Source organism: Mandrillus leucophaeus, unplaced genomic scaffold, assembly GCF_000951045.1.
Source record: "Mandrillus leucophaeus isolate KB7577 unplaced genomic scaffold, Mleu.le_1.0 Scaffold234, whole genome shotgun sequence".
Taxonomy (NCBI): Eukaryota; Metazoa; Chordata; class Mammalia; order Primates; family Cercopithecidae; genus Mandrillus; species Mandrillus leucophaeus.
In genome coordinates, this window is record NW_012102410.1 from 286,137 (window position 1) to 313,381 (window position 27,245).

The window sequence follows — 27,245 nt, forward strand, 5'->3', positions numbered from 1 at the left end:
AATCCCAGCTACTCGGGAGGCTGAAGCCGGAGAATTGCTTGAACCCAGGAGGTAGAGGTTACAGTGAGCCAAGACCACACCATTGCATTCCAGCCTGGGTGACAAAGCAAGACCCCCCTCTCTACAAAACATAAAAAAGCTTAATCAGAACTACATAGAGGACTTAGTAGGACTGCATAGTGATGCGCACCTGCAGTCCTAGGTACTTGGGAGGCTTAGGTGGGAGGATCACCTGAGCCCAGGAGGCCAGGGCTGCAGTGAGCCGTGATCATGCCTCTTGCACTCCAGCCTGGTCTGAGAGCCAGCAGCCGCCTGTCCTGCTGTGTGACACGCCCTGGGTTTGCCTGGGGACTCTTAAATGGCAATGATATAACCTGGGCCCTCAAGATTCTCACCATTGACACTGGTAGTTGAGTGTAAAGCAAATAATGATAGGAGTGGTTTGGACAGTAACGAAGGTTTACAGCAATGGCATGGAGGCGCTGAGAACTAGAGTAACCCGTTGTCCTGGGGGAGGGTGTTTTTTTTTGTTTTTTGTTTTTTGTTTTGAGACAGTCTCACTCTCTTGCCTGGGCTGGAGTACAGTGGTGTGATCTTGACTCACTGCAACCTCTGCCTCCCGGGTTCAAGCGAGTCTCCTGTCTCAGCCTCCTGAGTAGCTGGGACTACAGGTATGTACCATCACACCCAGCTAATTTTTGTATTTTTAGTATAGATGGGGTTTCGCTATGTTGGCCATGCTGGTCTCAAGCTCCTGACCTCAGGTGATCCGCCTGCCTCGGCCTCCCAAAGTGCTGCGATTACAGGCGTGAGTCACCACACCGGGCCAGGAAGGTAGCTTTTTAAAGATGAGCCAGCCTGGTATAGTGACTCTCACCTATAATCCCAGCACTTTGGGAGGCCCAGGTGGGAGGATGACTTGAAGCCAGCATGGGCAACAAAATGAGACCCCTGTCTCTATAAAAAATTTAAAAATCAGCCGGGTATGGTGGCACACACCGGTAGTCCCAGCTATTTGGGAAACTGAGGCAGTTCGAGGCTGCAGTGAGCCGTGATTGTGCCACTGCACTCCAGTTTGGCAGCAGAGAAAGACCCTGTCTCAAAAGAAAAATAAATAAGTAAAAATAAAAGTGAGCTGGGAGGCCAGGCGTAATGGCTCACACCTGCAATCCCAACACTTTGGGAGGCCAAGGTAGGAGGATCACTTGAGCTTGGGAGTTCAAGACCAGCCTGGGCAACATAGTGAGACCCCCACTCTTTAAAAATATATATATTAATTTTGAAAAATGAGCTGGGAAGTGAAGGAGAGGACACTGTGCCCTGCAGAGGGAACAGCCAAAACAGAGGCCTGTAGCATATTGGCAAGAAGCTGGAGTGAGCGGGAAGGGAGGGTGGCGACTGAGGCTGGAGAACCACCTAGGTCCGATCGTGAAGGGCCTTGCCAATATGACGGTTGCACTGTCATGACAACTTGAGGCCTGGCCCTGACACTTATTAACAGCACGCCTGACTGTGAGCATCATCGCGTGACGTCTGAGCCTCAGTGGGTGGTGACCACTGACAGGGAGGATCAGAGAGGTGAGCATCTTGATTGCGGGACAGTGCAGGCCTTGCACCTTGAGAGCCAGAGGCAGCTACAACTTGGGAGTCATTGATAATTGAGTGGTGACAGGCCCGGTCGCGGTTGGAGTTTGTGGGACAGAAGCTGATTTGGCCCGGGATTGATGATGCAGACTTGGAGAAGGTCAAGCAAAGGGCCTCCAGAGAGTGGGGTGGGGGCCCGGAAACACCATGAAACTGCTTGGGGGTGCAGGCTGTTGGTTTCTCCCTTGTTACTCGTTGACCAAGAACTTGACCTGCCGGGGCTGCTCAGCCTTGACTCAGAATGTCAGGAGGAACAGGGCCACAAAGCAGAAGTTCTCTTTTTAAACCTTTTAAAATTTATTTTTATTGTGGTTTTGTTGTTGTTTTTGAGGCAGGATCTCAGTCTGTCACCCAGGGTGGACTGCAGTGGCGCAATCATAGCTAACTGCAGCATTGACCTCCCAGGCTGTAGTGATCCTCCTGACCAAGCCCCCGATTAGCTGGGAGTGCATACAGGCATGCATCACCATTCCTGGGTAATTTTAATTTTTTTTTTTTTTTTTTTGTAATGATGGCATCTTTCTGTGCTGCCCAGGCCGATCTCGAACTCCAGGCTCAAGCAGTCCTCCCATCTTGGCCTCCGAAAGCGCTGGGATTAAAGGCATGAGTCGCCACACTCAGACAATTTATTTTTAAATTTGCGTGTAGGAAAATTCATTCTTTGGAGTAGAGTTCTCTGCGTTTTGACAAATGGATAAAGTTGTTTGATTACCACCATAATAAAGATTGGAAAGTTCGCTCTCCCACAAACAGAAATACTCCCTCCTCCTATCCCTGTGTAATCAACTTTTCCCCTCACTCCCTAACCCCATCGACCACAGATCCATCCCTATGGTTTTGCCTGTTCCAGGTAGGCACAGAAATGATGTGGCAAGATGTATTTGAGATTCACTCAAGTAGCATGAATTGCTGGTACCTTTTATTGCCTAGTAGTAGTCTGTTGTATGGTATATCCCAGTTTATCCATGAATGGCTTGAAGAATATTTGGGTTGTTGTAGTTTTGGATGATTATGAATAATGCCACTCTACACATTTATATACAGATTTTTGTGTGAACATAGATTTTCCTTTCTATTGCCTTAATACTAGGAGTAGGATTGCTGGATCCCATGCTAAGTGTATATTTCACCATAAGAAACTGCCAATCTGTTTTCCAAAGTGGCTGTCACATTTCACATTTTTGCATTCCCACCAGCAGTGCATGAATATTCTGGCTTCTCCACATCCCTGCCAGCACTTGATATTGTTTTGTTGTTGTTGGTTGTTTTTGTTTTATTTTGTTTTAGCCATTCTAATAGGTTGGTAGTGGTGTCTCGATGTGGTTTTAAGTTGACTAATAATGTTGAGCATCTTTTCATGTGCCTGTCTGCCATCCATATATATTCTTTGGTGTAGTGTCTGTTCAAATCTTTTGCCATTTTTGAAAGCAGGTTGTTTGCTCATTATGTTGTTTTTGGGTTTTGTTTTGTTTTGTTTTGTTTTTCTTTGGAGACAGAGTCTGGCCCTATTGCCCAGGTTGGAATGCAGTGGCGCGATCTCGGCTCATTGCAACCTCTGCCTCCTGAGTTCAAGCGATTCTCCTGCCTCAGCCTCCCCAGTAACTGAGATTACAGATGCCCACCACCACGCCTTGCTAATTTTTTTTGTTGTTTTATTTTTGTAGAGATGGGGTTTCACTATGTTGGCCGGACTTGTCTCAAACTCCTGACCTCAGGTGATCCACCCACCCTGGCCTCCCAAAGTACTGGAATTCCAGGCGTGAGCCACCACACTGGCCTGCTTATGTTTTGAGAGCTTAAAAGAAAGTGTTCTGGGCCAGGCGCGGTGTCTCACACCTGTAATCCCAGGACTTTGGGAGGCCGAGGAGGGCAGATCACAAGGTCAGGAGATCTAGACCATCCTGGCTAACACGGCGAAACCCTGTCTCTATTAAAAATACAAAAAATTAGCTGGGCCTCATGGTGGGTGCCTGTACTCTCAGCTACTCGGGAGGCTAAGGCAGGAGAATGGCGTGAACCTGGGAGGTGGAGCTTGCGGTGAGCGGAGATCACGCCACTACACTCCAACCTGGGCGACAGAGCGAGACTCCATCTCAAAAAAAAAAAAAACAAAAAGTGTTCTCGGTTGGGTGAAGTGGCTCACCCCTATAATTCTAACACTTTGAGAGGCTGAGATGGGAGGATCACTTGATACCAGAAATTCGAGACCAGTGTGGGCAACATAGCAACATAGTGAGACCCCATCTCCACAAAAAATAAAATATTAGCCAGAAGGCTGAGGCAGGAGGATTCCTTGAACCCAAGAGTTTGTAGCTGCAGTGAGCTATGCTTATGGCAGTGCACTTCAGCCTGGGCAGTGGAGTGAGACTTTGACTCAAAAAAAAAAAAAGGTGTTCTAACTACAAGTCCCTTTTGCAAATGTTTACTCCAGTTGGTGGATTTTACTTCTCTTAGCAGTATCTTTCACAGAGCAAAAGCTTTAAATTTTGATAATACCCAGTTTATCCTTTTTTTTTTTTTTTTTAAATGAAGTGGGCTTTTGGTATTGTGTCTGAGAAGTCTTTGCCCAGCCCAATGCCACAAAGATTTTTCTCCTAGAAATTTTATATTTTTACATTTTAAAACAGAGGTCGGCAGTTTTTTTGTGTGTGAAGAGCCAGATGGTAAATATTCTCAGCTTTTTCGGCCATACGGTTGCTACTACTTAACTCTGTTATTGTGGTACAAAACTATCTATAGACAGACAATACATAAACAAATGAGACAGGCCGTGTTCCAATAAAACTTTATTTATAACAACAGGCAATGGGCCAGGTTTGTCCCACAGGCCATGATGTGTGTTTCAGAAAGTCCAATTTTCCCAAGCCTAGAGGATACCACACTGGGGACAGTAAGCCTGGGGCAGCCATTGTCCGTCTCACCGTCCATGAAAACAGAATGAGGGAAAAAGCAGAGTATATGTGTAACTCTCAGAGAAAGGGCGAGGAGAAGGAAGGGTAAAAGAAGAAAGAAGGGGAAATGCTTGAATCACATTTTGAACATGCTTCAGTGTGCATTTTAATTCTTCAGAGTTAACCCTTGTGGTCTGTTTGGATCAGCTTCCAGCAAATGTTTTTGTCTGTTTGTTTGTTTTTGAGCCAGTGATCTATTTTAAAATCTCATGGCCACAGATGGTGTAACAGACACGTGTAGTTTCTCATGATTAAACTCTGTAGGTCCCGAGCTGCTACTGAAAGTTGATATTTACCCATTCCCTATTAACGAATATTTGGAATTCTATCCAGCTTTACACTCTTATGAACCATGAGTTAGTGCCTTCCTTGCACTTTTGTTTCATTTTGTTTTCAGACAGGGTCTTGCTCTGTTGCCCAGGCTGGAGTGCAGTGGCGCCATCATGGCTCAGGCAGCCTTGATCTCCTGGACTCGAGCAATCCTCCCTGCCTTTGTCTCCCGAGTAGCTGAAACTATGGGCACGGGTCACCATGCCCACTAAATTATTTTATTTTTTGTTAGAGTCAGGGTCTCACGTTGTTGTCCAGACTGGTCTTGAACTCCTGCACTTGAGTGATTATTTCTGTAGAAAGATCCTGCAGTTGTGAGTCAGGTTATACCATCTCATACTCAGATCAGTAGCAGGTGATCTTACGCTGGATTTTATTCCATGTGACTGGCAGAAAGTAGCATCTGGTTTTCTTTTGCATTTTCCTCATTGTTCATGAAGACGAAGTTCAGTGTCTTTTTCTGGACTTATGAGCCATTTGAATTTCAGGCCTTTATTATAAATTGCCGCTGACATCCTTTGCCTACTTTGCTCTTGGTTACATCTCTTCTTTTTTTTTTTTGAGACGGAGTCTCGCTCTGTCGCCCAGGCTGGAGTGCAGTGGCCGTACATCTCTTCTTTTATCCCTTACCAATTTGTAGATGTTCCGAATCAAGTTTTCCCAACCTTGGCAGCACTAACATTTGGGGTCAGATAATTCTTGGTTGTGGGGCTGTCCTGTGCCCTGAAGGATGCTTTAGAGCTCTCTGACCTCTACCTACCAGATGTCAGTAGCACCCCCCACCGCCGACCCCTGGCCCTGACCAAGTCACATAACCAAAAATGTCTCCAGACATTGCCCAGTGTCCCCTGGGGGGCAGAATGGCCCGGGGTGAAAACCATGGGTCTAAATAATAGAATATGCAGTGAATCTTTTCTCCAGGCTACTCCTCCTCGTCTAGGTCTATGATGCCTTTTGCTGTACAGAAGTTTTTAATTTCATGGAGTCTCACTTTTCAGTCTCTTTTTCTATGGCTTTTGATGCTAACCTACTTTTTAAAGAGCGGGGAGCATAGGACATCCTCAAATAAAAGAAATGCTAGGAAATTGTACTGATTTTGCTCATTGTCTGAGAGTAGTAGGAGGGTAGGGAAGACCTGGATGTTTCCACCAGGAAGAAAGAAACCAGACCTAATTCTTCCCTCAGCGTTGATTCAGGGAGTAGGTAGGAAATCTCCACATGAGAAGTGTGTTCAGATTTTTATGTAACTGCTGGCAAGGCTATTTTTAAAGAAGGCCAAAGGCGCGTGACCGTGGGCACTGGGTGTTCAAACATAGCATAGAATTGAGCAACAGGGATCTGGGGAAAGTGGTGGGCTCTCACCGAGACCTCCAGGTGGGTGGCCATCCTCAGGGTTGACTACCTGCGTGTTTAGAGGCAGGGATTGAGGGGCCTCTGAGAAGCGAGCCCAGCATGTGGCGCACTTTCAGCAGGGCGGGCTCGGCATGCTTGGCCACATTGATCTGGACTCTTCTCCAAAGTCACCACTGGCTCTGATGTTTATCACTGAAAGGAAAGACTTCAGCAACTGAGAAAGACTTTTCAAAGCCTGCAAACTGTGAAGACCAAGTTCTCTGACTGGTAGAGAAACCCTCACCTCCTTCCAGCTCAGTCACTGCATCTTTGGGAATAAACAGATGCAGAGGACCATTGCCTGCCCGCCCCTCAGCAGCAGAGTGTCCAGGGATGGGGTTCAGGGACACCCCACAGGCTCTGGACATGGGGAGAAAGCAACCGGAAATCTGGAATGCTCTTGAGAGACAACCCAAAGGCTTTCTTACAGGATCTTAAATTGTGCTGGAATTGTTCATAGGTCTCTTCAAAGCCCTCTTAGTGAACTTGGAGTTGTTCTGTTTTGTGTCCATAGACTATTTTTTAGAGCAGTTTTAGGTTTGCAGGAAAATTGTGAAGTGGAGAACACTCGTTCCGTAGCGTTACAATGAAGTATTGACTGAATAAAATTTTTTTAAAATAGAAGCCGGACACAGTGGCTCATGCCCGTAATCGTAGCACTTTGGGAGGGTGAGACGGAAGGATTACTTGAGGCCAGGAGTTCAAAATTAACCTGGGCAAGATACCATCTCTACAAAAAGTGTTAAAAATTAGCTGGGCATGGTGGCGCATACCTGTATTCCCAACTACTCAGGAGGCTGAGGTGAGAGGATTGCTTAAGGATCTCCCAGGAGTTCAAGGCTGCGGTGAGCTGTGATGGCACCACCACACCCATTATTAGCATCTCACATTCACATGATACCTCTGTTATTCTTAGTGAATCAATATTGACACATTATTAGTAACTAAAGCCCGTAATTCAGATTAGAGTTCACTGTGTATATTGTTCATTCTATGGGTTTTGACAAACATGTATTGTCACATCCACCATTATGTATCATACAAAATAGTTTCACTGCCCTAAAACCCTGACAATCCTGTGTTCCACTATTTGTTGTCCCCCCCACCCCTGACCTGCATCCCTGGCAACCACTGATCTTTTTCTCTGTAGTGTGCCTTTTCCAGAAGGTCATAGAGTTGGAATCATACAGTATACTGTGTTCCTTCACTTAACAATATACATTTAAAGTTCCTTCAAATGTCTTACCTGGCTTAATAGCTCATTTCTTTTTATCATCAAAGAGTGTGCCTGTGTACAGCTGAACCACACGAATGAAGTCTGTTTATTCATTCACCCATTGGAGGAGATCCTGGTTGCTTCCAGGTTTTGGCAATTATGAGTGAAGCTGCTGTAAACCTCCACGTGCAGATTTTTATGTGGCTGTAAGTTAACGTGCAGTGTAGAAAAGAATCTCTTAGTGCAGGGCCAGAAGCAGGGGCTCACGCCTCTAATCCCAGCACTTTGGGAGGCTGAGGCGGATGGATCATCTGAGGTCAGGGGTTCGAGACCAGCCTGGCCAACACGACGAAACCCCGTCTCTACTAAAAATACAAAAATTAGCTGGGCATTGTGGCAGACGCCTGTAATCCCAGCTACTCAGGAGGCTGAGGTAGGAGAATCACTTGAACCTGGGATGCAGAGGTTGCAGTAAGCCGAGATTGTGCCACTGCACTCCAGCCTGGGTGACGGAGTGAGACTCTGTCTCAAAAATAAACAGAAAGAAAGAAAAATTTTTAAGTGTAAATGCAGTTTCTAGTTTTGCCTTCATATACTGCAATATGAACATTTTGAATTTACTTGCTCCTTTTTCCTTTGTAGATTTTTGAAAAATACAATGTCTAATGGTTATGAAGACCACATGGCCGAAGACTGCAGGGGTGACATCGGGAGAACGAATTTGATCGTCAACTACCTCCCTCAGAACATGACCCAGGATGAGTTGCGCAGCCTGTTCAGCAGCATTGGCGAAGTGGAATCTGCAAAACTCATTCGGGATAAAGTAGCAGGTAAACATATGGAGGCGTTTTAGTAATTTAGTATTGGTGGCCATCCGGTGGGCATTGTCTCTTCTGCCTGTGACTCTGGCATTCCTCAGTGCAGGATGACTACAGCCTTGAAACGATGGCTGTGGAGTTTCATTTTTATTTCAAACTCCATTTGTCCATTGCTCTTGTATGAGATCAGACATAAGTTCCCAAAAGAGGAAAAATTCATTGTAAGACAGAGAGCGTGTACAAAATAAGACATTGCGAGGAGAGGAAGGAACCAGAGACAGGGCATTCTGAGAACTGGAAGGGGCCGGAGAACCACAGCCTGACCTGGCTTGGCCTGGGCAGGTCAATTGTGTCCGATGTGTGGAAGGGACCCCGGCGAGTGTACTGTCCAGGGCAGGCGCAGGCAGGCCCGCCCCTGTCTGTCCAGACCCCCACGTTTGGTCAGGCCTAGGTCAGCAGAACACCGACGACCTCGTGGACAGCCCTTCATTATGTTTGGGCTGCTCTGTTTACTGTCAACGCCATCAACTTGAACTTCTGCACCATGCTGAGCTTGAACTCTCAGAGGGGCAGGTTCCTGGCAGCTGAAAGCCCTGATGTTCCACTCCCTCACAGTGGGATTTCTAAGCCTCTGTGTCCCCATCCGGAATGTGGAGATTGTGGCTCCTACATCCTGGTGGTCCCTACCTCATAGGTGTTTGCAGAGGGCCTGGCACCTGTGAAGGCCCTCCTTACAGAGTGGCCTCCATTCTGAGAGTGTGGCTTCAAGGACTCTGGAGAGAATTACAGACAGACCATGTGTGGAGCTGTCCTCCTCCTCCTCTCCCAGTGCCCCCTCTTCCTCCTCCTCCCTCTACCCACCACCACCCCCCTGCCTTCCTTTCTGTCTCCACCCTGCTTTTAGGAAGCCAAGGAGTGGCTATTCCTCTCCGGGCTGTGGCTGCTACCCTGGATTTGGGGACTGTGATTCCCTATACTGAAAACTCATTTCAGGCCGGGCATGGTGACTCACACCTGTAATCCCAGCACTTTGGGAGGTCGAGGTGGGAGGATCACTTGCTCAGGAGTTCAAGACCAGCCTGGGCAACATGGTGAAACCCCATTTCTACGAAAAATACAAAAACTTAGCTAGGCGTGGTGGCCCGCATTTGTGGTCCTGGCTACTTGGGGGGCTGAGGCAGGAGGATTGCTTGAGTCTGGGGGGTTGAGGTTGCAGTGAGCCGAGATTGCACCTTACTAAGTACCACTTGGTACTAAAGTGTCTTCTACACTTGAGCGTGGGCAACATAGTGAGACTTCGTCTCAAAAAAAAAAAAAAAAAAAGAGAGAGAACTAATTTAAAAGTTAAACGCTGGGCACAGTAGCTCATGCCTGTAATCTCAGCACTTTGGGAGGCCAAGGCAGGCAGATCACCTGAGGTCAGGAGTTTGAGACCAGCCTGGTCAACATGGAAAAACCTCATCTCTACTAAAATACAAAAGTTAGCCAAGCATGGTGGCGCATGCCTGTGATCCCAGCTACTCGGGAGGCTGAGGCAGGAGAATCACTTGAACCTGGGAGGCGGAGGTTGTGGTGAGCTGAGATTGCGCCACTGCACTTCAGTCTGGGCAACAGAGTGAGACTCTGTCTTAAAAATTAAATGAAAGTTAAAAAAAGTTTCTATTATGAAACGTTTCAAGCATACATGAACATAGGGCGATGTGTTGGACCTAATGTGCCCATCGATGCACTTTATCTTCAACAGTTCCCCAGTAACCATAAGACACCTGACCCCCCAGTGACTCCCAAAGAGTCTGTCTGGCGGCTGTACAGGGAATTCACATGCGGGCACTGAATACAAAAGCCTTCTCTCCTTCCAACTCCAAGAGTCTGATTTAATAAACGCCTTCTCAATAGGGATTTTACGCAGTATACAAACTTAAGCAGTGTTGGAATGTTCTAGAAGCCAGCATCTCTCTCCTGCTCCAGGAGACCATCCTGAATAAGAGAAGGGTTTAAAAATTCTCCTGTGCCACTAACAAGTCTCACCTTTTTCCTCTGACTTTCTGGTGGAAGGGAATTTTCCTTGATATTCCTGAGCACTGGAGATTTTGCAAGCATTCCCACAGAATTTGCAGTCGTTCTCCTGGAACCTGACTTCTTTGTCTATTCCCTTGTGGTTTTCACAGGAATGTGAGCCATGCTAATAGAAACACCTAGATTTGGCTCAGTCTGGAGAAAACTGGTTTTGAGAATCAGTGAAGTCTGCAAAAGTGTAATTTGGAAATTATTTCAGTTCAGAGGTGAGCTCTGTCTTATCTTTGGACAGTAGTTAGTAACTGGCACACCAGGAGTTGTGGAGTGGCTGGGCCTGGGCTTTCATCTTGGCCCAGCCTCTTGCTAGCAGCTCTTCAAGTGACTGGAGCTTTATGGAGAACATGCTGCAACCTGGCTTTGCTCAGCCTGCCACCAATGTGGGCAAACCTCTTTGCTGGCAGGGCCCAGGGCGTGGCCCTAGGTCTCACCACCCCTCTCCCCAGCCAACTGCTTTCTCCAGCCCCCCAGGATAGCCTCTCACCCGGCCAGGCAAGCACCCCGGCAAATCTGATGCCTGGTCTAGCTTATCTTACAACACGGGTGTCCCGGAGCCCCACAGGAGCCATTTCCCTGTGTTTACCCTCCTCAGGCCTCCAGCCACCCACTTCACCCTCAGCTGATGACACCTCCCGCTTCGCAGTGGAACTGACAGCATTTCCAGCTCTCCAACTCCAATCCTTCCTTCCCTTCCCTTCCCTTCCCTTCCCTTCCCGGCTTCCCAAGAGCCTCAGGCTCTCCAAGTGCCCACTTTTCCTGGGCTTCGAGTGTCTTGAAAGGAATTCCTTCCAGATTCCCAGCTTCCTCTAGCTTGGAGTTCCTCCACGTCCATGCTCCTGACGTCGGGACTGGACACCATGCTGGACGCTGCAGGTGTTGAGCAGCATCCTGGCCTCCACTCACGTGGTCCCAGCAGTGACTTCCCAGTGGTGAAACCCAATAATGTCCTTACATTGCCGCATGTCCCCTGGGAGGCAGTCTCCCCGAGTGAGAGCCACTGCTGTGTGTGTTGGCCTCCCACCCACATACTGTCCTGTTCCCTGTCTCTTCCTTCCAGAAGCATCTTCTCCCATTGGCTTTCAGGAGCACCACCTCCTCCCACCTGTCTGACTGCCCCTGAGGCTGTCTGTCTTTAGCACCTTTCCCCAGCCTTTGACTCAGCCGGTTATGCCAGAGGGTTATGCTCAGAGGATTATGCCAGAGGGTTATGCCATTGTCCTCTTCTTCCAAAGCCGACATTCAGCGTGGGCAGAGTCACTCCATGGCTCCCAGCTGCCCTTTGTCTACCAGCTCCTTTTTGACCAGAAAGCTGTCCTGAGCTCCAGATGCCCTTGGCCCCTCAAATGCAGTATATTCCAAACTGACCTGAGTCTCCCTAAAGCCAGCTGCTCATTTCCAGTTGTCCCCACCTTAGCCGATGGCACCACCATCCACTTGGTAGCTCTGCTCAGAAATCTGGGAGTGTCCTTGGCTCTCGTCCTCCTGGGTGTTTCTTCAGTCTATCCCTTTCCCCTCTCTCCTCAGCCACCATTCTAGCCCAGGATACCACTGCCTGTGGCCCGTGCGTCGTTTTGGCCTCTTAACTGGCCCCCTGTGCTCCCTGAAGACCACTCTCCTCACTGCAGCAGAGGGGCCTGTTTGACAGCCCGCATGTGTCCCTGTCACTCCCCTCCTCAAACCATTCACGTCCTGGCCCTGTTTGCTTAAGGAGGCCTCCCCTGGCCCAAGTGTCGGATGCTCCGCTGTGGGTTCCCATGGCACCTGGGCCGACCTGCACTGTGGGGTTTCCACCCGGCACTGAGCTGGAGCTTTCTGGTCCAGCACATCAGTATTGCTCCTGGAGGCAGGAGCTTTGTTAGTCTCTGTAACCCTAGACATAGCCAGTCGGTGTTTGCGGAGTGAAGGAAGGAATGAATGAATGAGTGGTACTGGGGAGGAGGAGAGTGCAGATCATCATTCAGCAAATCCTGGTTGAGTGCCAGCCATGGGCTGGGCACTGGTGGCAGGAGGAAGGAGGGGCGTGGTGATGGCTGGGAGGAAGGGACTGCCCCATGTGCCGCCCTCAAGACTCGGATTGTTTCTGGCTGGCCTGGCCCTGGTCCCTATGTTGGGGATATGGTGTTGGTTGGTTGTTGGCTGTTCCACCTACAAACACCAGCTAAGGAGGCCACTGCAGCACCCAGTGGTCCTGCCCGCTGCCTTCCTGGGCAGCCCTGCCCTGGTGTCTGGTCTCTCCACGGTGGCCCCATATGTCCCTCAGGAGATCAGAAGGAATGAGCCCGCCACCCTCATGGACGGCCTGTCATGCTGGAGCCACCAGGCTGCAGCCCCGTTCACGGCTTCTGTCTTGCTGTGTATCTCTGGTCGGGTTAAAGTCCGCATCCCTGCCTGGGGCTCCCGAGAGCCCTCGGCGCTTGCCCCCTCTCCCCGCTTGCTGCACTCCTCCAGTCAGGCCCTATTCTTAGGCGCTCGTGATTCTCTGAACACTGTTCCCTCTGCAGGAATGCCCTTCCGGGCTTTCCCAGCCTTACGGCTTTTTTCTTAATATGAGTCATGTTTACTTCTCACAGAAAAAAACTTAAGCATGAGCCAAGCAAAAAAAAAAAAAAAAAACAATCACCTACAATGACACCGCTGTTAGCTTTTGGGCACATGTCCCTCCAGATGATTTTCTTTACGTATTTGTGGCCATAAGCAGTCATGTACTTCTATAGAATGGGCTCTCCCCTCAGGCTGCAGATAAACTTTCCTTCCTATATCTGGACATTTTTCCACTTCGCTGAACATCTTGGGATCCCATCATTATGCAGTCACATAGTATTCTGCTTTCCATTTGTTGATATTTGAAAGACCCGCTGAGTTAAATGTCCTGGCACAAATCTTTGCTCATTGGTTATTTCCATAGAAAGTCTTCCTGCCTTCGAAGCAGCAGATGGGAGAGCACACCTTTTAAAGGCTCTTGGTCCCTGTCGCTAACTCACTCTCTAGGGGACTCCTAGTTCGCCCTTCCTTCTGTCCGGCCCTGCCATCCTCTAGCCTTGGCAGGATTTCTTACCTTTGCCACCCTGTGAGGGACGAGCGACATCCAATCAGGGTGATTCCTATTTCTCATGAAGTTCATCACTGTTTCTATTTAGTGGTTGGTTGTACTTCTTTTGTAAAATACCCTTCTTGTCCTTCGCCCATTTCTTTTCTTTTGCGGACCTTTGCTGTTTCTTACTTATTGCTGAATTAATTCACTCCCCACCTCCAGTCTCTGTCTCAGTGAAGTCTTCCCTTGAGCCTTTAAAGAGAGAACTCACAGGACCTGCCCTCTCAGTGCAGAGGAGGGCTTCACCCACAGGGCACTTGCCCCCTCAGCCCTGCATCCCACGTCAGGTCAGGGCGCTGCCCGCGGCAAGAAGTACTGAGGGATGGAAGCATTGTGTCTGGCAGCGTAAGACAAGGAAGCAGCTCTCCAGTCTTAACCCTCATCCAAAGAGAGGGAACAATGTGTTTGGAAGTTTGAGAGCACTAGCTGGGGTGGGCAGGGTATGGGTGCCCTGTAAGGCGTCCGTGGTGCTCCCCGCAGAGGCAGCTTTGTCTTCTCCAGGCAGCAGCTCTCAGGGTGCAGTCCCTGGGCCAGCAGCAGCATCGGGATACCTGGGGAAATGCGAGTCTCAGACCCCATCCAGACCCCTGAGTCAGCCACTCGGGGTGGTTGACCATCTGTGCTTTAACCTTCATGGAGGGGGATGCTGATGCCAGGCAGGCAGAGAACCAGAGCCCAGAACCCCTGCCCTGTGGCCAGAAAGGGTGCGGAGGCTCTTCCTCCAGTTGAGGGAAGTGAGAGCCGGGCATGCACTGGCCTCTGGGACAGCCCTGCATCTTACTCCTGGGTTCTGTGTCCTGCATTCCTCCCTGCCGGTCTCCTCCTTCCTGCTTCCCCGTATCTCCCACCTGCACGCTCTCCATCCCATCTCCCATCCCAGGGGCCCCGTTTGCCCCCCAAGCACCTACATCAGGCAGACCCACTGCGGCCTGTGCAGGAGCCAGGCCCCTCTGAGCTTGCCTCCCTGTCCTCCTGCTCCTTCACAAGCCCTCAGGCCTCCTGTCTTGGGGCTGATCTCCTATCTCCAGGCAGGGGCTCTGGCAGGCTCTGCCACTGGCGGGCAGGAAGAACATCTGTAAGGAGTTTGGAGATGCGGATTCCCACGCCTGCCTGACATCCTAGGTCCCAGGCTGGGGTGTAGGGGCATCTAGGGAGCCAAGTTGTTGCCTTGAAGTCCAGATGCCCCTGGTGCAGGTGGCTTGTGGACCCTGCCTGGAGAAACAGTAACTTGGGGGCCCATTTCCACTTCTTCTCTAGAGGCCTCCTCTCCTCTGCATAACCATGGGAAGCCCTCTGTCCCTCATGCACTGGAATCACTAGGGAGCTTTAAAAACTACTGAGGAGGCCGGGTGCGGTGGCCCACGCCTGTAATCCCAGCATTTTGGGAGCCCGAGGTGGGAGGATCACTTGAGCTCAGGAGTTCGAAACCAACTTGGGCAATGTGACAAAACCCCATCTCTACAAAAAATAAAAAAATTAGCCAGGCATGGTGGTGCGCCCCTCTAGTCCCAGCTCCTTGGGAGGCTGAGGTGGGAGCATCACCTGAGCCTAGGAGGCAGAGGTTGCAGTGAGCTGAGATCCTGTCACTGCACTCCAGTCTTGGCAACAGACTGAGACCTTGTCTTGAAACCACTGAAGCCAGCTGGTAACCCCCCCACCTCCTCCTTTTCTGACTTCATTGGTTGGGGGTGTGGCCTGGGCAGTCAGTGGTGGCTTAGAAAGCTGCCCAGGTTGGTTTGTATTGGAGGCAAAGGTGGAGGTGGGCGGTCAGGTGCTGGATGAAGCCCTTCTGATTGACGGCCTCACCCAGCGGGTGGAAACCAGGACACCTTCATCCCTCACCTTCCTCCCTTCCCACTGCCTCCAGGCACCCACCACAGAGAGGAGAGCAGACTCTGGGGATGAAGCCAGGCCTTGACTCACAAGGCCCAGCCCATAGGGAGGACAGGGCCCTTACCCCACTACCCCACGTGTAGTCCTCTGGGTGGGGTATTCATCTACCACCCTGGCCTGTGCACGTAGCCTGCATCTCCCATCTGGATTAGATCAGCAGCCCACTGGCTCCACACTGGCTCTGCCCTGCTGCCAGTGGCCACTTCCCAGGCCCTTGCCACCCGGGCCACCTCTACTTTCTGGGAATACACAGGCATTGTCTCTGCCTCAGAGACTTGGCACCTGCTCTTCTGTCTGGAATGCTCACGCCAGCCACGCAGAGGTTTTGTTTAAAATATCTCCTCCGCCACGGGCCCTCCTGACCCCTGTCTTAATGCTTGTCAGTTTCTCGCCACCATGTTGTCTGACTTGCCCCCAGGGATGTGACAGCTTTCATGATGGTAGCGACCGTCCTCTGTCATGCATCACCAACCCCCAGCCAAGCACAGGGCCTGACACATAGTAGGTGCTCAGTTAATGCATCAGCTCCTTGAGGACAGAGAAGGAGCTTGACCATGGGAGGCGACAGGGGCCGCCCAAGGGTGTGCGACTCCCTCGGTGTTGGCAGGTGTGGGCACATGTGGTGAGGAAGAGCATATGGCAGAGACAAGGGCCAAATGTGGGTGGTACTCAGGGCCCGTGAGTCTTCTTGGAATGGACAGGGGATGAGGAGCCTGAGGAGGGACAGTCAGGGAGATGGAAACCTGATGTGGTTTCCACATCCCAGAGGAGGGGTGTCCCAAAGGGGTAGGCCCTACCCTAAGCTGCCGAAAGCTCAGGGGACACATCCTGAAACGGTCCCTGGGGCAGTGACCATCCTAGGGGACCAGCCAGGACCACCCAGCACCTGGGAGATGAAGCAGAGACTTGGGCCAGGCAGGGACCATGTTTATGTGTTGAGAGGAGCTGGCTGTGGCTGAGGACACAGGAACAGGGATTGGTGCTCGAGTCCTTACCAGTGTGTGACTTTCTCAAGCAGTGCTTAGGCTGCCTGAGGCGCTGCAGCCAAGGAGGCAAGTGGTCCAGGCTTGTGGATGGAGCAGAAGGATGGGGCCCGAATGTAGATGGCGCTGAGCAATTGGAGAGCAGGTGTTCAGGAGTGAAAAAAACCCAGCCAGGTTGACGTTGTGGTCAAGAATCCATATCACAGGAATCCCTGACCCCAGAGGCTGTCCCCTCTGGTCTTGCCCTTGCCATCCCGAGTCCCTCTCGTGGTGTCCAGTGAGTGGGTGTTCGCTTGTACCTGTGCTGAGTGTGTCACAGAGTGGGTGCAGGGACACCTGCCAGTTTCACACCACCATCTGGAGCGCTTGCAGAGGCCCTGGCAGTCCCGACCTGGCCGCGCTGCTCCGCTGCTTGTTCTCTGAGCTACGATCCCAGTTTGCTCCACGTGGGCCTGGTCCTGCAGTCTTGGTGCTCTGGGTTCTCCCTTTGTCCAGGGCCCCAGAGCTGAGTCTCTTAGCCCCATGGAGTTTTATTAGAAATACGGGTCTAGAGGATCTGATTTTGGTTTTGTTCGTCAGGAAAGAGAGTGCCCCATGCAGAACTAACTGCATGTCATTTCTGTAGCTGCTACGTCAGGGCCATTCCTTAAGTGTGAGCTGGGCGTCCTGACTTCCTTCCGCGGAGGGCAGTGTGGAAAGGGGTGGGAGTCACTTTACAGCGAAGAAACCTGGCAAACTGACTGCCTTGGCCGAGTGATCAGGGTCAGCACCAGCAGCCATAAGTCACGTTGACGGCCTGTGCCCTTGACATAGTGTGATGAGAAGGGCACTCCAGCTGTGCTCTTCTGCACCAACACCCTCAGCCCCACTCCAGGCATGACAGAGACTCCATCAAACCCAATGGAGAGTCTACGGAATATCCGACCAGTCCTCAAAACCGTCAAGGTCACGAGAAACAAGAAACTGTCGTAGTCGAGAGGAGCCTGAGGGAATGTGACTACTAAGTGTCACATGGGATCCTGGATGAGGTCCTGGGGCAGGAAAAAACATGAGGGAAAGACTAAGGAAGCGGATGGGGCATGGACCAGAGTTAATGTGAATGTTCATCATCACCAGCATTCCATACTCACACGCGGTGGTACCGATAGGGAAACTGGGAGGGAGCCGTATGGGAACTTGCTATTATCCTTGTAAGTTTTCTGTAAACCTAAAACTGTTCTGAAAAATAAAATTCATTTTAAAAAGAAAGTGGCAAATCTGGGTTAGGCTCTCTGCTGGATTTGTAATCTTGCTGTCGGTGAGATGGGTCTGGATGCCCCTGGCCCAGCTGCAAAGAGGATCTCTGCTGCAGTGGGGCTCCAGGCCTCCTCTTCGGTGACCTGCTCATTGTGGTGCTCTGCTGGCTGGGGGAATGGAGCAGTGCTGGGTGAGGCTCCGGCCCAAAGCAGGTGCTCAGCAGCCTTGCAAGTGCATGGATATGCTGGGGGGAGGCGGGGATTGTGCTCTTCCCTGGGCCTCCTCACTTCCCCTTTAGTGAGAGCGTTTAGCCAAATGTCCTATGAAGCTCCTTCTGAACCCTGACCTCAGAGGCTGTCTCCTCTGGTCCTGCCCTTGCCATCCCGAGTCCCTCTCGTGGTGTCCAGTGAGTGGGTGTTCACTTGTACCTGGCTGAGTGTTTCACAAAGGGGGTGCAGGGACATCTGCCCGTGACCTTGGTTCTCCCCCACTGTCCGGTGGGGCTGGGCATTCTCAGCCCCTGGCCTCTCCTTGGGCTCTCCGTCCTCTTCTGCCCCACAGCAGGGTCGGGCTGGTCTCAGGCTTGGGAAGGTAAATGGAACTGGTGCTGGGTGGTGCCAGCAGACCCTCCTGCTCTGGACAAGGAAGTGGTAGAGAAACAGCAGTGACACAAACTGGGGTCCACCAGCCTGTCCACTGCCATAGTCTTCCTTTTCCTCACCACCCAGGTCCACAGAGTGGCTGGCACCCACGGGACTGGTCATTCAGAAAGATGCTGTCCGTAGCACAGTATTTTTAAAAAATATTCCATTTTAAATAACTTTTGGGGTTATTTTAATTACAAAAATAAAACCTCTTGGCCAGGCGTAGTGACCCACATCTGTAATCCCAACACTTTGGGAGGCCGAGGTGGGAGGATTGCTTGAGCCCAAAAGTTTTAGAACAGTTTGGGCAACATAGTGAGACCCCATCTCTACAAATAATTTTAACAATTAGCTTGGGCCTGTCGGAGTGGGCCTGTAGTCCCAGATACTCTGGAGGCTGAGGTGGGAGGCTCTAGCCCAAGGATCTGAGGTGGCAGTGAGCTGTGATCACAGCGCTGGACTCTACCCTGGGTGACAGAGCAAGATCCTATCTCCAAAAAAAAAAAAAAAAAAAAAAGTAACCTGTGTCCATTGCAGAAAATGTACGTGTTTGCCAAAGTAAGAAAGTTTGCTAGCACCTGTAATCGCATTTCCCAAAGGCCTGGCAGATAAAGTACTTCCCGACCTCCCTGTCCCTCACTCGCAGACGGTCGGCTTACCAATGTCCTTGTGTTCTCCCGCACAGGACACAGCTTGGGCTATGGCTTTGTGAACTACGTGACTGCAAAGGATGCAGAGAGAGCAATCAACACGCTGAACGGCTTGAGGCTCCAGTCAAAAACCATTAAGGTAAAACCATTAAGGATCTGATCATCACCGCATCCATTCCTGCCCTAGACACAGGTCTGTGCTGAGCCCCGCCCAGCCTCACAGTCACTCTCCAAGGGACTATGAGCACAGCCACTCCTCCTCGGGCGCTCCCATCAGATACCCTGGTCAGGTGGTGACCCTCCCAGGCCTTACATGGGTGGTTCAGGGCCAACTCCCCACCCAGGGTGCCCCCAGGTTGCATCAGCTCCCAGGCCTCCCCTGTCGTCTCTCCTGCCTGACTTGCTGTGTTCCCATCCCTGGACAGCTCCATCCACTCCCAACTCGCCCAGCGCTCCCTCTGCGCTCCCTGGGGCCAGTTGTAACCCTTCTCTCACCCAGCACCTCACTCAGCACCTACCGTGTGCCCCACAGTGACCAAAACAGACAAACTCAGTGCCCCCATGGGTCGGGGGTAGACAGTAAACAAGACAGAGGATAGCCATGTGTGACAGGTGGTTGCCGTGTGTGGAAGCTTCACAGTGGCAAGTGACTAGAGGAAGCCAACTGTGCAGCAACCCAGGGGTGGCACCTCCAGCAGGGCCATGGTGGCTTCCTGGGACGAGTCACAGGTCCTCCAGGTCACACAGATGGATTTCCTCTGTCTTCATCATCTGATCCGTGCCCTCGTGCCCTGGGGCTGTCAACCCCGAACCCCACTTAACCCCCATCTGCACGTATCTGCCTTCTGGCTCCTGGGTTCGTGGGCAGCTCCTGCCATCTGGATCAAGCCTCGTGTCTTTCTGACCTTTGCTCCCTGGTCTCCTGTCAGTCCTGGGTGCTGCTGAGCCTTCCCTAAGCCTCCCGTGTCCCAGGCAGGCCCCTGCAACCGAGCTTCCTGCGGCAGCCACTGCACCCACCCGCCCTCAGTGCCGGCCTTCACAGGGTACCCACAGACGTGAGAGCTTGCCGGCCAGTATCCTCTCTTGCTCCGAGGCCATTTGGAATGAGGTGGTCCTGTGTGAGCCTTTAGATCTGCTAGATGCTCCTGCCCCAGAGAAAGGTGCTCCCTGAGTCACATCGGTCGCCCAGAAGGGTCCCTCTTGGACCCGCACCAATGATCAGGGCCCCTGGGGAGCTGTGAAATATAGATTCCCAGGCTGCGGGGGGCCTCCTGAGTCGCTGCAGGGTCGGCCTGGGAGCCTGGGTTTTTGCCTGCCCACCAAGAGGGGTCCTGTGACCTGGCAGTGGCAGCACCTTCAGCCAAGAGGTGGCCTTTGTCCCTGCCTTCAGACTGCCCCATGATCTTGGTTACTCAGGGGCCAAACCCTCGCTCAACAGCAGCTCTTCCAGACCTGCCCCGTGCTGCATGGGCGTTGTGTGCAGTGGGCTCCCCGAGGGCAGGCGTGCCACTCCTGCATCCTCATATCCAGCGCAGGTCCTCAGAGGTGCCTTCCCTGGTGAGGGCTGCTGAGGGCAGCCAAGTGCCATGGGTTTCCACCTGAGCAGGGGCGGCCCTTCCGGAATCACCTCCAGCCCTGGGTGGCTTATCCTTGGCCCTGGACTCCCCATCTAGGAATTCTTTTCTCCATTTAGAAAATGTTTGAAGGTTCTTGTTTCTGAGGCAGCCCAGCCAGGCGGAGGTGTGGAGCAGAACAGTTGATTATTCCTGCACAGCTGTTCTGTTTACTCAAATGCAAGAGCCGGGTGCCCAGTGCGTAAACAGGACTCTCTTGCCTCTCTAGGATTGATGTTGGTGGGAAAGGCTGGTGTGGCTGCTTGAGTTTGGAGCCAGAGCCTCACAGAACACCAGGGGCTCAGGCCTGGGCAGTGTCCCTCCCCGTCATCCCGGCCATGCGTGCAGAAGCCTACCTCACCTTCGGTGGCCCTGCCCTCTGCCGGCAGAGTCTGGTTCTCAGTGGCTTCCCACCACTGTCCTAGTTCTACAGAAACAGGCCAGCCTCATGGGGATGTGACAGCCCTCAGTAATTTCTCCCCAGGTCTCCCCGAGGCTGCCTGGGCCTGGCTTCTCTAGCAGTTCCCCTGGCGCAGCCCTGGGGTCCTCTGTGCTCCAAGTGTGTTCATTCTGCAAACCTTTATTGAGCCCCTGGCCAGTGTCTGGTGCTGGTCCAGGTACCTCGATACTGAGGGACTTCGGATCCCCTGCCCTCCCCAGTTTAAGGGTGGTTCATCTGTGCAGCGTCATAAGGGCCTGGATGGAGTTGTGCATTCAACTCATCCTGGATTTTTTTTTTCCATGTTGGTCTGATGCCACCTGGTATCCTGCAGTTCTGTTCTGACACCAGTCACCCAGAGTTAGCACAGCCCCCGCACATTTAAGGCCATAGTCTCCAACGAGACCGCCCTCACCTCAAATGCCAGTCACCCTTTGGGGGTCCCCAGGCCCCTGCACTTCTGACCAACTGGCTACAAATTCAGAGGTTCCCGCCACCCCTTCAGGGTGCATGACTCACTAGAATGACTCCTGGAACCCACGCTTCTGATGACAGTTTGTTTATAAAGGTTGCAACCCAGGGCATGCCAAATGAAGAGCCACACAGGAAGGGTCCCAAGCACAGAGCTCACATGTCTGCACCTGGTGGGATCAGGTGCCTTGTCCTCCCTGCATGTGACCTGCGCACCTGCCGGGAGGCTCCATATAGCTTTGGTGTCTGGCATTTTTACTGGGCTCATTACGAATGCATGACCGATTGACTCTTCAGCCATGTGATGGAACTCCATCCCCAGCACCCCTTTCCCCTCCCCCACGCTGGAGGTCAGGCCGGTATCGCCCAGCTCAGAGCCCCAGCCCTCTAGTCACATGCTTGGTCTTTCTGGTGCTGGGGCCTATCCTGAGCCATCACTTAGCACAAACTCAAGTGTGATCGAAGGCCTCACGGTAACAAAGACAGAAATTCCAGAAGTTTTACAAACTCTCTCCTAAGAATCTGGGACAGAGACCAGACAAATCCTTTAGGATGGACAATATGGGCTGGGGCCAAGCCTTCTGCCAGGGGCTGGGGGTCCCTGCCTCGTGGTCCGCCCTCGGGGAGCCCAGCGGTGCCCACTATTCACTGTAAGGTGGTCCCAGGATGGGCTCAGGAGCCTATAATAGTGGCCAGTGCCAGAGGAGGCTCCTTCAAGAAAGCCAGAGTTGAGATCTGGAGGAGGTGAGGGAGTTAGCCAGGCCAGGGTGGGGATGAGGGTATTCTGAGCAGCAGGACCTACAGGGGCACAAGGCAAGGGCCACATCCTAGAGGAAACCCAGTGGTCAGGCACATCCTGTGAACTGCAGGCTGGCCCCAAGCCTCTGCCCCACTCCTACCCTGCAGGCAGGGCCTCCTGGAGCCTTGTGCTCACCCTGGGCTCTGAGGCCCCAGCCCTGCACAGACAGCCGAGACATGCCCTTACTTTCACCCTGTCCGCTCTGTCCTCTTTGGTCCTGATGTCATTCCCTTGATGGCAGAGTGGAGAGGGAGGAGTCCTGTCTCCTCATCCCTATCTATCTTTTCCCCGTAGTAGCAGCCCAAGCAGCCACAGTGGGAGTGGTCCTGCATGGAGGCGACCGGCTGAGCATGTCCCACATGCAGCTCGGTGTCCCTGCCGGGACGCCGCACAGTCTCTGTGTGCAGCTCTGCATCACTGCCGGGTCCCCGTATGCCACACATAGCCGGTGTTTACCAAAGGCTGACGGGAGGCCAGACCTTCCATCCCGTGTCTCACGTGCCCTCTCCACAGCCCCATAGAAAATGGTCCCCAGATTTGGGTTGAAGAAGCTGATGTTTCCAGTTGTGAAACAGCTCTGCCAAGGTCACGAAGGGATGGAGGGGCAAAGCCAGGGTGTGAAACCAGGTGCTCTGTGTGGCTACAGGCACTTAACGTCACCTGGAGGCTTCCCTAGCACATTGTGAGAACCAAGCCTCAGGAACCAGAACAGCAAAACTCCTGTCACCCACAGAAGCCAGCGCTGGGGACTGCAGTGCAGATAGGCAGACATTCTTCACAGCAGCGGCAACTGCGCACTCCATTCACACAGCAGCAGTCCCCAGATGCTTACCGTTCACCAGAGGCTGCTCTGAGTGCTTTGGATGTGGCAGGAAACACACAAGTCTGGCCCTCACAGAGTCTGTTTGCAAAGTTAAAAGTTAAATAAATAAAGTAGATGCCAGGCAGGGTGGCACATGCCTGTAATCCAAGCCATTTGGGAGGCTGGGGCAGGAGGATCACTTGAGCCCAGGAGTTCAAGTCTAACCTGAGCAACATAGTGAGACCCTGTCTCTACAAAAAAAGCTAAAAAAGTAAATAAAATATGTAGCGTGTCAGGTCATGATCAACGCAGTCAAGAAGTAAATAGGGAGAGGAGGAACTGGGCATTGATGCCAGTGGAGGGATCTGTGGCAAGCTGAGTGGTCAGGAGTTTGCTCAGCTGCCATGACAAAGCCCCACAGGCCAGGTTGCTTCAACAGAAGAAGAGTATTGACTCAGGGTTCTGGAGACTGGAAGCCCAAGACCACGGTGTCAGCAGGGTTGGTTTCTCTCGAAGGCACTGGGTAGGGATCTGTCCAAGAGGCCTCTCTCACAGCTTCTGGTGGAAGCTGGCGGTCTCTGGCGTTCCTTGGCTTAGAGAAGCATCACCCCAGTCTCTGCGTCTATCTTCACACAGCCTTCTCCCTGTGTGAGTGCCTGTATCCACATTTCCTGCCTTTCTAAATTGAATTTATTTTTTCAAAAAAAAAAAAGCTTTTTTTTTTTTTTTTTAAAGGGCCTCACTCAGTCACCCAGGCTGGACTGCAGTGGTGTGATCATGGCTCACTGCAGCCTCAAACTCCTGCACTAAGGCGATCCTCCCACCTTAGCCTCCTGCGTAGCTGGGACTAGAGGTGTGTGCCACCACGACCAACTAATTTTATTTTTGGTAGAGATGGGTTCTTGCCATGTTGCCTGGGTTGGTCTTGAACTTCTGTGTTCAAGCCATCCTCCCACCTCAGCCTACCAAAACAGTGGGATTACTGGCCTGTGCCACCATGCCTGGCCTAAATTTCCCTTTTTTATAAGGACATCAGTCACATTTGATTAGAGATCACCCTATACCAGTGTGACCTCATCTTAACTGATTATACCCCCAATGACTGTATCCAAATCAGGTCACGTTTTGAGGTCCCAAAGGGTTAGGACTTCGGCTATGAATTTGGATTGTGGGGTGGGGGGAACACGATTGAACCCCTCACTGGATGAATTATTGAGCATTGGCAGCCAGAAAAAGACCCGATTGAGGCCAAAGAGCAAGCAATGTTGGGAGCTTAGGAAAGAGGATTCTGGCCGAGGGGCCGGGGATCCCCAGGTCAGTGCACGCCTGCTCTGCACCAGCTGCTCTGATTCTAACCTGACTGAATGTGACCATGTCCAGAGAGAAGAGGAAAGTGGAGTTCCCATGGTCCTTGGAGACACCTGTCCTTGGGAGGCATCAGAGCTTTCCCCAGCACTTGGCTCTAGGGCGCTTCTCCTCTGGGGCTTCATCCAGGGACGGCAGTAGGTCCAGTCAGTGACAGCCTCAGCTCTGCTCCACCGGCACCAGGGTCACTGTTTGGCAGGTCCCCAAATACTGCCCCAGTCCAGACGGGTCTGCAGCAAGCCAGGGCAGGCCCGGACACTGTAGGGGAGGCTGGGGGCCCAGGCAGCCTCTTTTTCTCTGGGGACAGCACTGGCAGCCCCTGACCCACATTGTGGGGTGGCCAAGTGTCCCCAGAGCTCCTGCCCACAGGCTGATGGAGGTGCCCCGGGCCTGGGAGCAGCACGGCTTCCCCAGAGACCTCTTGGGCCCCGTAGTGACATGCTCCCTCGATTCCCACCGCTACCGGGTGGAGCTGGCCTCCAGCCCCACACTCCTCTCCTCATGGGGCTCTCCTGTTCCCCTGCTGGGCTGCCCGCTGCCCTGTGAGCAGGGGCAATGTCTGTCGTTCCTTCTCTGGGACATGATAGGAGCTTCTCAGAGGATGCTGTGTGTGTGTTCTCGGCACACAGATTCTGCCCAGTGACTCCTGAGTGGCGGTTTCTCCCTGCGTTCTGGTCTCAGTTACCTTGGCTCATCAGTTCTGTGCCCCTCCCTCAAAGGGAACGAACTTCCTTTTGCACAGGTTCAAGTCCCCACCCTTCCTGGGCACACAGCTCCTGCTCCCTCTGTTCCTGCTCCCTCCTCTCCTGCTCCCTCCGCTCCTGCTCCCTCTGCTCCTGCTCCCTCCTCTCCTGCTCACTCCTCCATATCCCAGCCTGCTGATGAGGCTGTGAGTCCTGCCAGGCTGCCCCTTCACAGGCAGAGGGGTTCTGCTGCGGTCCTTTTTTTTTTTTTTTGAGACGGAGTCTCACTCTGTCCCGCTGGCTGGAGTGCAGTGGTGCGATCTCGACTCACTGCAAGCTCCGCCTCCCAGGTTCACACCACTCTCCTGCCTCAGCCTCCCCAAGTAGCTGGGACTACAGGCGCCCGCCACCGCGCCCAGCTAAATTTTTTTTGTATTTTTAGTAGAGATGGGGTTTCACCGTGGTCTCAGTCTCCTGACCTTGTGATCTGCCCGCCTCGGCCTCCCAAAGTGCTGGGATTACAGCGTGAGCCACCGCGCCCGGCCCCGCCATGGTCCTTTTTCTCCTTCTGGGCCCGTGGGGTCTGCACAGCTGTCAGCGCCAACCTGAGAAAGCACTGAAGGCCTTGTCTTGCATCGGCCTGCGGGCTCCCCGCACTGCCCTCTCCACACGAATGATGAATGTACCATTTTGACAAAGTACCCAGAAGGTTCTCTTCAGTTTTCTTTGATTTTGCAAAATAAAAATCCAAAAGGTATTGAGTCATTTAATATTGAATGCTTGAGTGGATTTGAGTACAAACTCAGGGTCCTCCATCAGGGCTTCCGTGGCAAGCTTGCTCTTTGGCAGGGGCGTCTCGTGGAGTCTCGTGCGCTCCCAGTAGCTCCCAGCTTGCTTGCCCGCTGCAGCACGGACTTCTTTCGGGCACCAGGACCTATCTCTGGCACTGGCTCATTGTCCAGCACATCAGAGAGGTAGCCACCCACAAGCGTCAGGCCCTCAGTTGCTGGGCTTTGTGACATAGGAGTCACACTTGCCTCCTTGAGGATGGTGAGCACCTAGTGAGGAAGCGCTGCCAGGCACCCCGGCTCATGGCCCATCGCGCAGTGAGCTTGCCACCATGCGGCTGCAGGTGGTGAGTGTCAGTGATGATAATCGTTCCTTGCATGAATTCTTACCACACAGTGTTGGCTTTTCCTAACCTAGAATTTAGCACCTTCCTCAATGCTTTGGCCACGTACCTGTCCTAATCTCAGAAAGTGGTTGTGTTCTCAAGGTGTCGTATGCTCGCCCGAGCTCAGAGGTCATCAAAGATGCCAACTTGTACATCAGCGGGCTCCCTCGGACCATGACCCAGAAGGACGTAGAGGACATGTTCTCTCGGTTTGGGCGGATCATCAACTCACGAGTCCTCGTGGATCAGACCACAGGTACCAGAGGGGCCCGAGACGTGTGGGGAGGGTGTTCTCTAGGTGGGGGCTGGGTTTTCTAGGGAAGGCAGATCACTGTTTGATTTTAAATGTCATTAGTTATTCTGCAAACGAGGACAACACCAAAATGAGAAGACGTTGACTTTGGTTTGAGAAGGCTGAGGAGGTAAGATGGCATTAAAAGAAGCTGGAGATGGCTGGGCGTGGTGGCTCACGCCTGTAATCCCAGCACTTTGGGAGGCCGAGGCGGGTGGATCATGAGGTCAGGAGATCGAGACCAGCCTGACCAACATGGTGAAACCCCGTCTCTACTAAAAATACAGAAAATTAGGTGGGCATGGTGGTGGGCGCCTATAGTCCCAGCTACTCGGGAGGCCGAGGCAGGAGAATGGCGTGAACCCAGGAAGCGGAGGTTGCAGTGAGCTGAGATCATGCCACTGCACTCCAGCCTGAGTGACACAGCAAGACTCCGTCTCAAAAAAAAAAAAAAAAAAGCCGGGGATTAGGCCAGCGTTTCATGTATGGTGAAGACACCAAGAGATTCTAGCACCTTCCCTCAAGCACCCAAATGTCCTGGCCTTGCCCATGAACGGGGTGAAAAGGACACTGCAGGCTGGGTGTGGTGGCTCATGCCTATAATCCCAGCACTTTGGGAGGCCGAGGCAGATGGATCACCTGAGATCAGGAGTTCGAGACCAGCCTGGCCAACATGGTGAAGTCCC

At 52.3% G+C, this 27,245-nt stretch overlaps 1 protein-coding gene across 2 annotated transcripts in view; it reads left to right on the forward strand.

The window, feature by feature from the left end:
- The first annotated feature begins 7,667 nt into the window (after nt 1-7,667).
- Nucleotides 7,668-27,245, forward strand: part of ELAVL1 (ELAV like RNA binding protein 1) — a 37,289-nt gene continuing 17,711 nt past the window's right edge. The window contains exons 1-4 of one of the 2 annotated variants that reach the window (XM_011982012.1): nt 7,668-7,678; nt 8,170-8,363; nt 18,957-19,060; nt 26,370-26,523. In XM_011982012.1, the coding sequence (XP_011837402.1) occupies nt 8,192-8,363; nt 18,957-19,060; nt 26,370-26,523 (430 nt within the window). In that variant the 5' untranslated portion in view covers nt 7,668-7,678; nt 8,170-8,191. Of the gene's footprint in view, nt 7,679-8,169; nt 8,364-18,956; nt 19,061-26,369; nt 26,524-27,245 lie in introns of those variants that run through there. The other variant, XM_011982010.1, reaches the window with a different exon arrangement.